Source organism: Oryctolagus cuniculus, chromosome 1, assembly GCF_051225735.1.
Source record: "Oryctolagus cuniculus isolate XC-2025 breed Fujian yellow rabbit chromosome 1, ASM5122573v1, whole genome shotgun sequence".
In the NCBI taxonomy this organism is placed as follows: Eukaryota; Metazoa; Chordata; class Mammalia; order Lagomorpha; family Leporidae; genus Oryctolagus; species Oryctolagus cuniculus.
In genome coordinates this window covers 162,867,294-162,881,223 of record NC_142867.1, presented here as the reverse complement: position 1 = coordinate 162,881,223, position 13,930 = coordinate 162,867,294, and the positions used below count along the sequence as shown (strand labels likewise).

Genomic DNA, 13,930 nt, shown 5'->3' with positions numbered 1-13,930 from the left:
GAAGAGGAGGAAGCCCCCCCCCCCAGTTTTATGTACAAACCCAGCGGACCCTTCCAGCAGGAGAAGAGACATAAAAGGAGGCCGAGGACCACAGGAGAGGCCGGAGGTGTTGGTGGCGGCGACGAGAGGGGGCAAGACTGTAGGAGGTGGCTTCTCTGGGGGAGGTGGATGTGAGCATGGAAGTCCAGAGTGCTCCAGAAGGGAGGGCCCCAGAAGAGATAACATTCAGGTCCTCACAAAGGACACATATGCAGAAGGGCACCGTCTACAATGCAGCCCTTCATCTGACAGTTTCTGTACAGAAGGCAGAAGCCAAGAGCTGCACAGACCTCAGAGTGAGTACAGGCTGTGGGTGTGCAAGACGCTCAAGCAAAAGGAGAATATAAAATAAAGCCAAGTAGAGCCCAAATTTACAGAGAAATAACATAATAACATCTAGGATTTTTTTAAGTCAGCTGATAATTTTGGAAATAAAAAAGTAGATATCATGCTAAAATTTTTAAAATGAAACTATGGGCAAAATGCTAAAGTTGCTATTAATTCATTGTCATTGGTAGCCCCAAAATGCTCATCTTTTTGTCCCTATGTGCCCCCAAAACAGGTGGGAAGAGACTCTTTGCTAGCCAACAGTATGCCTGCAACATATGATCCTGTTAGCAGGATAGGAAAAGCGGGACTCAAACTAAATATTTGCCCATCAACTGAAGACTGGATAAAGAAATTATGGGATATGTACTCTATGGAATACTACACAGTGGTAAAAAAAAATGTAATCCAGTGATTTGCAACAAAATGGATGAATGTGGAAAACATTATACTTAGTGAAATATGTTTTCCATGATCTGTGATAACTAATGGAGTACCTAAAAGGTAATCTATAGAAGTGAAATTGACACTTTGAGAAGCAATGACTTGAACAGCACTTGTCTTGATTCTCGAGGAACAGGCTTTTTTTTTTTTTTTTCTTAATGGACAACGAGACTGGGAATGGGAGAAGGAGGAGGTGGGGTGAGAGTGCCAGTGAGAAGAAGCACTATATTCCTAAAGTTGTATTTATGAAATTTGTACTCAGTAAATAAAAGGTATCTTTGGAGAAAAAAAATCTCATCTCTGAAGACATGGCCTATGTGAGATGGTAGATTGGGGCTAACATAAAGCCACACATGTGGCCATTCCATCAGACAAGACTGAAAAATGTGGTTGTTTCTATTAAATGTGGCTTGCAAATAAGATAATACCTTAACAATAGAAACCTGATTTTAAAAAAAAGGCTATTTGGGGCCAGCACTACAGTATAGCAGGTAAAGCGGCCACCTGCGGTGCCAGCATCCCATATGGGCGGGCACCAGTTCGAGTTTCGGATTCTCCACCTCTGATCCAGCTCTCTGGTATGGCCTGGGAAAGCAGTGGGAGATGGCCCAAGTCCTTGGGCCCCTGCACCCGTGTAGGAGACCCAGATGAAGCTCCTGGCTCCTGGCTCAGTGCAGCTCTAGCTGTTGTGGACAACTGGGGAGTGAACCAGTGGATGGAAGACCTCTCTCTCTCTCTGCCTCTCCTTCTCTGTATAACTCTGACTTTCAAATTAAATAAATAAATCTTTTTTTTTTTAAAAGGCTATTTCCTGCCACGGTCAAAGATAAAATCAAAAGGACTCTTTTATACCCTCTGTTCAAGGACTACCTAGTTAATCCTCAAATCAATCTTAGCCAACAACTGGCTAACAACTGTAGACTTTATTTAAATATATTTTATTATATTTATTTGAAAGGAGGGAGAGAGAAAGAAGGACATAGAGAGATGGAAAAAGGTCTTCTGCTCATTCACTCCCCAAGTGGCCACCAGGGCTGACCCCAGGATGAAATCACAAGCCAGGAACTCCATCCGGGTCTCCACATGAGAGGCAGTGGCCCAAGCATTTGGGCCATCCTCCGCTGCTACTTTCCCAGCACATCAGCAGGGAGCTGATGGGACTTGAACCCAGGACTCAGGCCGGCACTCCAATATGGGACGCCGGGGTCACAGGTGGTGGCTTACCTCCCTGCACCGTATCTGGGGTCCCTGCAAGCTTTCCTCTAACACAGTATTCTACTCAAAGGGGTGAGTTCACCAGCAGCACAGCCACAGTTCGGTGAGGCCAAGCTCCTTCATAGTATGCTTAGAATTCAGCCAGAATCTCAGCAGTACTTCCTGAACACTTCTTACTCTGACTTTTGGCACTTTCAGGAGACAGAAGGAGATAACTAAGAAGCTTCAAGGACATAAAACCTCCTAAATCTCACCGAGTTGCTGGCCTTGAAACAAATAGACATCAAGCAGTAGAAAGGCTAGCAACTTGCTCCCAGGTAAGCCAGATTGCTGAGTTTTATTATTCCATGACAACTACAACTTTGGTCTCTAAATAATTTAAAATCCTGCCTTGCACCTGTACAGGATGGAATTCTAGACCACTGAAAGTTCCAAGCTGTAACAGTGAAAAGAATGCTAATTACACACAAGCAGAACAACACAGTCCTTTCATGTGAAATACATAATCATACATACATAATTCACACATATGTCTAGCTATACATGAAAAGGATAAATAGGTCAGTCTCTACATACAGTCAGCAATCCTGGAGTGACAAAAAAAACTGCAGGTTGGGATTGGAAGAACAGTTATCTTTCATTAACACCACTGTGCACTCTGTTATAAACATCTGCCAAGGACCTGCATAAACTCAATGTTATTTTAAATAAATACAAACTCTGTAAAGTATAAGTTATGGAAGTGTTAGTTGTAGCCATCTAAGTTAGGCTCCATTTGCTCCACACAAGCGTCAGGACTCTGTTCTCCCCCACTCTCCCCACCCCCTCTACACAGTTAGCTCTTCCGGCTCACATCCCAACTCTGGGGGTCAGCCGGGCACCCTGTGAACGCTGACAATCTGTGGCTCCCACCCCACACAGGTGAGCTGGCCAGCAAGGGCCATCTCCCTTCAGAAGGCAAGTCCTCCGGGGCAATGCTACTCCACCTGTAGCCAAGCACACTAGCATAACACACTCCTGCCTTCCACATTCCTCTTCCTTTTTTGTTCAAGATTCCAGAGTGACTCTACAGTCTATCAGCTCCAGAGGCACGGAAAGGGAATCTGGCTCCATCCTCCTTGACCCTGAACCCTCCACCTCACTCCCCTGCAACTTCTTTGTGTGACTCTCTCCCTTTTACCAATGCTCAACTACCCAGCAAGTACCTCTTTGCCACCTGAGATCCCTCTCTGCACGTCTGGCATCATAGAGAATGTACAATTACACCATGTCCCGGATACCCGGAGGAAGTTCCTGGCTCCTGGCTTTGGCCATTGCAGCCACTTGGGGAGTCCTGGCTCCTGGCTTAGTGAACCAGCAGATCAAAGATCTCTGTCTCTCTGTAACTCTGCCTTCCAAATAAAATAAACCTTTGAAAAAAAAAAAAAAACTGACTTTGGATTCTAGGTTACGAGGACCTTCAGCCTCCACTCAGGCGGCCAGGGCAGAGCCAGGTAGACCAAGATACGTGAACCACCTCAGTGCTCTCTGATACACAGGGATTCTGACAATGGTGGGGGAGCCAGGAGCAAAGCAAAGCAGAGCATCAGAGGTAGTCTGATGCTGAGTCCACCATGTCCATGATGTGGACTGCAGGACATCAGACAGCACGCAGAGTCCAGCTCTGCTGACCTACAAAACGCCCAGCACTGATGCTGATCCATCATGAATGTCCGCCCCTCAAGACTGGCGGCTGCAGACTCCTGTGCTGAGGGAGAACGGCAGGAGCCTTCCACTATGCAAAATCTAGCACTGAAAACCCCCTTTACTCATGAGACCAGCCCCCATTCTCGTCTCAGGCTGACAGCTAAACCCACCAGATGGCTTGTGATCCCATAATCATTTTGTCTGGAAGCCTGCAAAACACCTTCTGAAATATTCTTTTCTTACTACAAAAAGCAAAGTCTGGAAACCATAACAGGAACATACACTATGAACAACCAATTCAAAAACAAACAAGAAGAATACCTAACTCTTTGTAAACGACAAAACCCACAGCTCAACATGCAGAGACAGCCATGCACACACACCTACCTGGGAACTTTGGCATCTGCTTACCTTGTTTTTCTTTGGAATGGCCAAGGCTCACAAGAGCCCTCTCACGTTTGACAAGAGGGAACAAAAGATCCAAGGAGCTTTAGTGCCTTGTTGGGTGCTGTACAGAGGCTTAGTGACATACAACTCAGCAACTCATGAAAGCTCAGCTAGGGGTGCCTTCGGCAAGGCTGGGTTTCACCGAGCCTGAGCAGGCTCTCAAGACCTCCTATGACTCTCAACATGTAGACAGTGGTGCCCACCTTACCCACGGCTTCACTTACCACCATTTCAGTTACCCATGGTTATAGTCAGCTGTGCTCAGTCAACAGTAGTACATAAATACTACATGGAAAATTCCAGAAATAAACCATTCATAAGTTTAAAATAACTTTTATTACACATATATTGCACTTTTCTATTTTACTATTAGTTACTGCTGTTAATCTCTTACTATGCCTAAATGAGCAACCAAACCATCATCAGCTGTGTGTGGACATCAAGGGTTCAGTACCATCCATGGTTTCAAGCATTCACGGGGGTCTTGGCACACATTCCCCCAGGGGAAGCTGGGACTACTGTCTTTAATTGACATAAACAACAGGACTGCGCAGACCTTTGGCAGAATTCTTAAGAGTTCCTGTATTTTACACCAGTGCCTTCAAACACCGAGATGAGAATGCACTATCCAGTATGGCGACCCTCAGCTGTAAATGGCTACTGAGCACTTGATGTGTGCCTGGTGCCAAAGAGCAATGAAAGGCTGCTATTTCATTCCACTGCAGTCAATGTGACTTAAACAACTGCATGTCACTAGGAGATCCCATAAGGGTCACTGGCAGCCCTCGAGGGTGGCTGTGGGGATCACTTGAAGACCCACTCATTGAGCTTTGGATTCAGGTACTCTCTAGCTCACTCAGCGTGGCCTCTCCCACAACTTCCTCACCGCAGTCGTCACTGATGTTGGGGGCTGAGACCTCCTCCTCACTTAGGGAGCCTCTCTGAGAATGGTGCAAGATGAATGAGGGCACACACAGCCCTAGGAACAGCGAGTGGTCGGCAGATGCAGTGAATTCGAGCCAGTGTGGTGGGCCTTCCCGGGTCACTGCTCAGAGGTTACGCCCGTCAACACCTAGGATTTGCCCTGTTCAGACACCTTCTCCAGGCACGTCCTCCCTGCTAGAGAACCGGACTTCAGGGGCCACAGCTGTGACATCACAGGTTAGGCCTCCACCTGCAGCAACGGCATCTTATATGGGCACCAGTTGGAGTCTCGGTTGCTCCACTTCCCTTTCAGCTTCCTGCTAATGCGCCTGGGAAAGTCACAGAGAATGGCCCAAGTCCTTGGGCCCCTGCACCCATGTGGGATACCCGGAGGAAGTTCCTGGCTCCTGGCTTTGGCCATTGCAGCCACTTGGGGAGTCCTGGCTCCCGGCTTAGTGAACCAGCAGATCAAAGATCTCTGTCTCTCTGTAACTCTGCCTTCCAAATAAAATAAATCCTTGAAAAAACAAACAAACAAAAAAACAAAACTGACTTTGGATTCTAGGTTACGAGGACCTTCAGCCTCCACTCAGGCGGCCAGAGCAGAGCCAGGTAGACCAAGATACGTGAACCACCTCAGTGCTCTCTGACACACAGGGATTCTGACAATGGTGGGGGAGCCAGGAGCAAAGCAAAGCAGAGCATCAGAGGTAGGACCCGGAGGACACTCCCAAGCTCTCAATGTTCTTCCAGGCTGGGGGGTGGTGGTGGTGGGGTGTCCCGAGGCTGCGCTGCTGCAACCCTGCTCCCTCCAGTGTCCTCCAATGAGCCCCACGCCTCCTCCCCAGCCCGTACCTGAGGCTGCAGTGCTGGAGGTGCTGGCCGGCGGAGGCTGCGAGGAGCTGCTGCTCTCCGTCATGAGGCACGGGTTGCTGCCGCTGTTCTCTCTCTTCACAAGCAGCTCGGCAGCACTGGGCAGCGGGATCGGGTGGCTGATGCCCAGCTCCTCCTCCTGGGCCTGCTGCCTTCTCAGGGCCACCTGGAAGCGCAGGACAATGCGTCACCGCTCAGCAGGCAAGAATCACCTGTGCAGCTCTGCCAAAGCCCACTCAAGTCCCCACTCACGCTGGGACCCAATTCACCAGGTTCCAGATAGTGAGGTCTGAAGTCCTCTAGTGTAGCCAAAGCTGAGAAATGGCTGAGGGCCCAGGGGTCTGGCCCACAGCAGGTGCTCATATTAAAGAAATGTGTGTGGATCCTCAGGACATATCAGTGGGGGAGGTGGAGAGACCAGGAAACACTGAAGTCAGTCACACTGGGATCAACCAGGAGAAGTCAGAGGCACTCAGACTAGGAAGCAAGGAGAATGGGCTCCCTCTCAGCTGCGGTCCACAGACGTGTAAAATGCCATCATATGCTGTGAACGCAGACCAGAGTTGAGATTAGACGCCAAGTCACTCACTGTTTAAGTTAGGACAACAGAAGACAAGCAAGCATGCAACTGCAAGCCAACATGTGCTAAAGGCCAAGGCTAGCTATACACCAATCCTACAGAAGACATTCAGGGACAGGAACCATCTTTAAAACGCAGGAATCAGCCTGACACGGCATTGGAAACCAGCCTTGAAGAACTGCACGAGTAGGACTTGGGACAGCAAAGCTGAAAGGGCAGTACACACTGGAAGACTCTGGAACAAGGTGTGCTGGAAAAGCAAGGGCTACTGAGGAACCCGCAGAGTGGAGTCCCTTTACCCAGAAGGGGATGGGGTGGGGGCGGGGGCCTGAAGAAAGGGAGCAGCAGGCAACAGCGCTCCAGGCAGGAGGGAAGGGAGCCAGGTGAGCAGCCTGACCCAGCCTAAGACACTCTGCCTGGTCCCTCTTCTCCTTATCTTCTCTTAAATAACATTGTTAAAGCTTGCAAAAACTTTTAAGAAAATAAATTGCGGCCTTGCTTATTACTCCATGTAACAAAAAGAGGCTTTTTGTTGAAACTGACTATTGATGATGACATGAGAAAGTGATGCACCTGAACCTCAGAGCCCCAGATACAAGCCGAAAAGGGAGAATCAGAAACAGAACCATGTTTCCATATTGTTTAAGGACGATGGCAGCCCAAACTTAGACAACCAATTAATTTGGAAGTAACTTTTACTCATCACCAGAGTCTTCAGTTTAGAAAAATGAACTTCCAAAAAATCAATTAAGACTAAATTAAACTTAAATCTTGGATTTTAAATTGGTCAACAGATTTATCCTATCAATGGCTTTGGCAGAAACAAATTTTGAAAAAGCCCTGCAAATCTCTTTAGTATATTAATGCATACTTATGCCTTGTTTTATAGAAACTCAGAACATATAGTTTATTCCATGAACTAAGGACACCTTTGTAAGATTTTCTCTCCAGGTTTCTTAGGAAATGTTATTTAATTTGGGAAGGGGGAAGCAATTGATTAAAAATGCAGTTGTTTTAGAATCACACATTCCTGCCCAAGATCAATCTCCATTTTTTTTTTTTTTTACAATTTCAAATTAGTTCAGGTTGACCAAACAGCAACCATTTTATGAGTTTTTAAGGATTCATCTAGCACAGTACAAGCGTTCTGGAACGGAAAATACTGAAGTTTCACACTGCACGAGTAACCTGGAGTTGCTTTTGATTTAACATACAACGTCCTTAAAATTACCCTATTGACAGAGGTTTCTCTACATTAATGCCCCTACTTAAATAACTAATATTACATTTTGAGGGAAATTCCCTCCAAGTCTACTCTCCACACTAAATATTTAAGCCCACAACTAAATGCTGAGACCATTTTTTTCTACCTGCTAGTCCGTAATTTTTTCAAGTTGTTGCCCAACCATTTGAACACTTCATAAAGTCGGTGTATTCTCCCCGCCCCCCACTCTACATTAAAATGAAAACCCAGGCGTCAACTAAGGAAAAACCACCATTTTCTTAACTTACACTCGCAATACCTGCGGCCAACACAGAATTTTAGGCTCATTTCTAAACGCCGGCGTACACACTAAGCGTTCGCCGTTCTTACGTTGAAGTCCTTCACAACGGAAGATACCTACGCGTTCCTTAGCAAACGCAGCACACCGTTAGCAAGCGTTTCTCCCGTGTCTTTTCACTTCAAATAACTTGGGTTAAAAACATGAAACCATGTGTAGGTGGAATGAATGTTTTATTGTCTTTGAGAAACCCTTTTCGAACGCCAAGGACGTGAACTCCCGTCGCTGAGGTGTTTAAAAAAAAAAAAAAGTACGAACAGCCGACAAAACTCTGTATGCGCGCACTTCCGCCGCGCGCCGCTCTCTCTGAAATTCTAAGTTTTAAAATACACGCAAAGCAACCTGCACTGGAACAACCAGAGGTGGGGGGAGGCCAAACATTTTTAAACGTTAATAACATTTCCAGCGTGCTCAAAATGGCTGTGACGCCAAGCCTGCGTCCTCCGGCGGCGAATACGAAAGGCCGCCGCAGCGCACCGCCGACCACGCTGCGCCGGCGTCCACGCCGCGGACTGTGCCAGAGCAGACAGGCTTCCGACGCCCGAGCCCGAGAGCCGCGGCGCGCGCAGCCTCTCGCCCTACCCCCCGCCGGCCTAACGGAGGCCCCCGCGTGGGCGACCCCTCCCCCCAGGACCCGCCTTCGTTTAGAGCGCAGCGCAGACGAGCGGCGCCGCAGGGGAGCCCCACGAGCACCGGAGGGGGCGGGGGGCGAACTTCGCAACCTTCCGCTCGCTCGGAGAACCGGGTCGGAGACGGGGGGGAGGGGGGGTCCCCTCCTTCAGCTGCAAACCCCGAAGCTCTGTTAGCCGGCGGCATTTGGAATCCCAGACTGTTCGGAGCGGGGGAGTCAGGGATGCCTGGTACCGTCGAGTAAAGTGAACCCCGCAACCCTAAGGGGGCAGAGTTAAAAATTTCAGGGAACCCCACAACCGAGCTCAAAGGTGGGGTTCATAGATGGTGAGCCCCCACCTTTCACCACCAGCTAGGTGAACCCTGCGAATCCGCTGGGAGGGGTCGCATATCCTGGGAACCCTACAGCAAGGCGCAATCCCCGTCTTCACTGGGGGGCGGTTTAAGAGATCGCGACACCCCTCCCCCCCGAGCGGAGCGAACCCTGCAAGTCTCCGCTTCTACCGTGGTGTTGGGAGTTCGTGGGGCCCCCTGCGGCAGATGAATACCCGCAACTCTGCTGCAGGGCGAGACCGGGGATCCCAGGGGCTCCCGAGCGGAGTGAACCCCGCGACTGCGTCTACGCCGGCAGAACAGAGACGCGTCCCCGGCCGTCCGCATCCGGCGTCGGTGCGCAGCCAAGCGCCCTGAACCCCGAGCGCGCCACTCGCGTCCCTCCCGAACCCGGAGCCTCGTGGCACTGGCCACGCCGGAGGACTTTCTCCGAAAAGCTCGGGGCTGAACCCCGGTTCCCGGCCGCCAGCACTCACCTGCGCGGCCATCACGCGCTGTCTCTCGGCAATCAGGTTGCACTTCTTGCACTGGCAGTCCCGCCACATGCAGAAGCGCTTGTGGCCCTTGAGCGGCGACGCGTAGCCGTGATTCCTGCAGCGCGCACACTTGGGCAGCCGTGGGGACTTCTTGTTCGCGGCGCCCACGCCAGTCGCCCCGGAGCCGCCGCCGCTGCCCCCGGCGCCCGACCCGCCGGCCGCCCCAAGCAGCGCTCCGGCAGCCTTGCCGAAGCCTCCAGCCTTGCCCTGCGGCGGTGCCCCCGGGGCGTGCGGAGCCTCCGAAGGCGTTGAGGGCTTGCTGAAGGCGTCGTCGTTGGGCATGGTGTCCCAGGAAGAAGCACAAGACTCTCCGGCCGGCTCTCCCGCCTGGGGACGGCTGCAAAGGAAGCACCCAACCGACGGCGAGGCTCCCGCGGAGGAGGCGGAGGAGGCGTGTGCGCCGCAGCCGGAGGTGCAGCCCGAGTGGCGAGGTAGGGACACGCAACGCCGGGAGTGGTGGGGGGTTGTGCCCTTTCTACTTTTGGCGCGCGCGCGGCCGGCGAACTTTTGGATACATTTCAGAACGTTCCCGGGATGGTTGGGCGGGAGAGGGTGAGCCGCCACGCCCACTGCCCCCCAACTCTAGCCTCTGTGCAAGCTGGCAGCTGCAAGCACTGAGGCTGTTGCTGCAAGGTCTGCAAACGCAGGGAAAGGTACATCGTGGCCCCGGGATGATGTGACCCCACCCCCAGCTCCCCTGGGTACCAAGGTCGGCCTGTCTGAGCGCGCAGCTGCTGCACTACAAGAGCTCAGCTCCCCAGGCCTGGAGCAGCAAGCTGCAAGGAGGAGGTGTGGGCCACCCCGTGGGGGTCCTCCAGCTCGCTTCCCCCCTGACCCCCACGGTGAAGCACATTCTTGGCGGTGGCCAAGTAGGAAAACGCTTACAACTGGGTATGAGGTTGAACCCCTGAGCAAAGATGGCTCTGCCTTTATATCAGCAAATGAGACCCCCCCCCAAAGCAGGGGGGATGGGGGGCACAGGTACACCCAGAATGTTAAAGGTCTGGCCTTTCATTCCTGCCTCCAGGTTCCTTGGCTCTCAAGAGTGCCACCTCCAGCTAACTTTCCTATTCGGTTCTGGAAGCTCGCTCTACACTGAAGATGGGTGCAGTTTTCACTGAAGGTAAATTATGCCTTTTAAAAACCAATTAGTCATCTTAGAACCTTCCCTGGGGTTCCCACCCTGGACTCCAGGCCCCTGCCCGGCTCTTCCTGTCCTTGCGCGCTGCAAATCCGTCCTTAGCCTGCCCTTCACAGTTCTTCCCCACACATCCACGTGTTCCCCTAAGGCCAGGCTTTCACATTAGTTCTTTCATCTGGTCCCTCCGTTAGTCTTCCAGAATGTTCCAGGGGCCCTTGTATTGGCTGGTTGCTTCCCATTTGAAAAACAGAAGTTGAAGCTCTGAGGCTGAGTCTTAAAACAACTCTTGGTTTCTCAATCTTTACGGAGATCTACCAGCTTGGGAAATCTCTGTTGATGATGCCTAACATGCCCATTTGCTTAGTGCCACTTCCCTAACCTTGCATTGGCTGTTATCCACCTGGGGCTGGTGTTAGTACTTGCCTTCCAGTTTCTGCACCCTACACTTAGGGTGCCAGTTATTCAGAGGAGCATGGTCACCCACTTGGCTTCTCATCAAAATGGCTGTCCAGGAGCCATCTCTTCCACCAGTCTGGCACGTTGGGCACTGTACTCTCAAATCCTGTAATCCACCTTCCTCGCTCTAGTTCTGAGGCCCTTCTCTCAGGCCATTTCCTAAAGAAGTTTCTGCCCTTCAATGCCTCCTGCCCTGGCCACAAAGCCAGTAAAGTGGTCATAACAGTGGCCAGGAAGCAGCCTCCATCCCATTTTGGAACCTCTTGAAGGATAAAATCACAGCTTGATTCAGGAAAACCCATTCCTTTAACTCTTCCTTTAAAACATGTGCCAATTACTTTTACCCACTATTTGTTTTCCTACACTTGCACATTAATATGTAAACTGGAGTTCAGTCATTTCTAAGGACCAATGTAGCTTTAGAGAATTCAGTAGATGAGATGCAGGAAGAAGCACCTGTCAAATCCCAAATTACAGGGAAATATGGGTTCCTTATAAGCATCACATTGCTGGAATCTGATGGAGGGATTTTTAAGCCAATGGAAAATGTGCTAGGAACCTGTGTGACCAATGTCATGAAGCTAATAGTCTGTAAAGTTTTTGGTTGCAACCCACAGAGGAGGTACCAGACAGATGTTCCAAAAGGGACAGAGGAAGGACCCAAGAATGCACAGCATCATGCTGGGAATTTTGAGTAGCATGCCCTGTTGTTTCCTTTCTTCCATTAAAAAAAAAAAAAGCCATAAACGTAATGATGCAGATCTGCATTTATTGACTTAGAAATATGTCCAAGAAATACCAATAAGTGAGGGGAAAAGCAGTTTTAAAACAGGTCTTGGGCCAGTGCCGTGGCTCACTAGGCTAATCCTCTGCCTGCGGCGATGGCACACCGGGTTCTAGTCCTGGTCGGGGCTCTGGATTCTGTCCCGGTTGCCCCTCTTCCAGGCCAGCTCTCTGCTGTGGCCAGGGAGTGCAGTGGAGGATGGCCCAAGTCCTTGGGCCCTGCATCCCATGGGAGACCAAGAGAAGCACCTGGCTCCTGGCTTCAGATCAGCACGGTGCACCGGCCACAGCAGCCACTGGGGGGTGAACCAACGGAAAAATAAGTAAGACCCTTCTCTCTGTCTCTCTCTCACTGTCCACTCTGCCTGTCAAAAAAAAAAAAAAAAGGTCTTGTATAATTTTTTTTATTTTTAATTATTTGAAGGCAGAATTAGGGAGAGGCAGAGATCTTCCATCTGCTGGTTCACTCTTCAAATGGCTGCAACAGCCAGCGCTGGGCCAGGGCAAAGCCCGAAACCAGGAGCTTCATCTGGGTCTCCTCTGTGGATGCGGGGGCCCAAGGACTTGAGCCATCCTCTGCTGCTTTCCCAGGTGCATTAGCACGGAGCTGGATCAGAAGCGGAGCAGCTGGGACTCTCAACTTGCACCCACATAGGATGTGCCAGCGCTGCAGGCCAAAGCTTAACTTGCTGTGCTGCAGCACCAGCCCTGGTAAAAACTTCTCAAATATGACCCCAAAAGCACAAACGATAAAAGCAAAATATTGAAACAGCATCAAAATTCAGAATGTGCTTGTGCTTTAAAAGACACCATTAAGAAAGTGAAAAGTTACAGACTGTGAGAACATATTTAGAAATTAAACACAGGGCACATCAAGAAATTCATGGAAAATGGAATTGTAAGATAGTTCTTTTGGTGCAAAAAGAATTGAAATACAGGCATAACGTTTTCATTGTGTGAATTTTCCATGAACTTTTTGAAGACACCCACATTCGATAAAAGACCTGAACACAGAATACATAAATAACTATTAGAATCTGATAATAAAAAATGAATTACTTAGTTAAAAACTGGGCAAAAATTTTCATCAAAGATAACATCTGAATGACCAATAACCATGTGGAAAGATGCTCAAAATCAGTAATTAGGGAATGAACTGCTGGTCAAACCACAGTGAGGTGTGATTTCCTGTCCACTGGGATATCTGTAATCAAAAAAGTAGACTATATAGCCAAATAGCCAACAAATGTTGGCAAGGATATAGAGAAACTAGAACTAGAGAACTTTAACTGGAATTGCATAGTGCTGGTGGGAATATAAAATTGTATTGCCACTTTGGAAAACTTACTATATGACCCAGCAATTTTATTCCTAGGTATTTACCTGAGAAATGAAAATATATGTTCATGAAGATTTGTACATGAAAATTTTAAAAAGAAAATTCATAGCATCGCTTCTCAGCCTTTTGGCTAAGATCAAGTGTGTGTAGAAAATTCATAGCAGCATTTTTCATTCACAATCAAAATGTCCATGAGTTGCTGAATGAACTGTAGTATATCCAATCAGTGTTTTTTTCAACCATTGAAAAGACTAAAGTAAAGTTATAGCATGGATGAACCTTGAAAAACATTATGCTAAGAAATTGTATTCAAAGACCAGTTATTTTATGATCCTCTTTATTTTAAGTATCCAGTACAGATAAATCCATGACCATATGGAGAGAATAGGTCAGCAGGTGCCAGGGGCTGAGGGAAGGAACTGCATGGGTGCAAATGGTACTAAGGAGGTCTTTGGAGTAATGGGAGGGTCTAAGATGGGATTGTAGTAATATTTACAATACTCTGTAAATTTACAAAAATTATTGGTATGATTAAAACTAATTTTTATGATACATAGCTTACACCTTATGAAGCTGTGGAAGATTTTGAATTGAAAGACAAAAGATGAATTGTAC

General features: G+C 48.9%; 1 protein-coding gene across 2 annotated transcripts in view; it reads right to left on the bottom strand.

Moving 5' to 3' along the window:
• Positions 1–10,059, bottom strand: part of DMRT1 (doublesex and mab-3 related transcription factor 1) — a 117,989-nt gene extending 107,930 nt beyond the window's left edge. Inside the window, exons 1-2 of one of the 2 annotated variants that reach the window (XM_017341623.4) lie at positions 9,537–10,059; positions 5,938–6,121 (exon numbers count right to left, since the gene is read on the bottom strand). In XM_017341623.4, coding sequence (XP_017197112.1) covers positions 5,938–6,121; positions 9,537–9,878 — 526 coding nt within the window. In that variant the 5' untranslated portion in view covers positions 9,879–10,059. The remainder of the gene's footprint in view (positions 1–5,937; positions 6,122–9,536) is intronic. The other variant, XM_002708188.5, reaches the window with a different exon arrangement.
• Between the last annotated feature and the right edge of the window lie 3,871 nt (positions 10,060–13,930).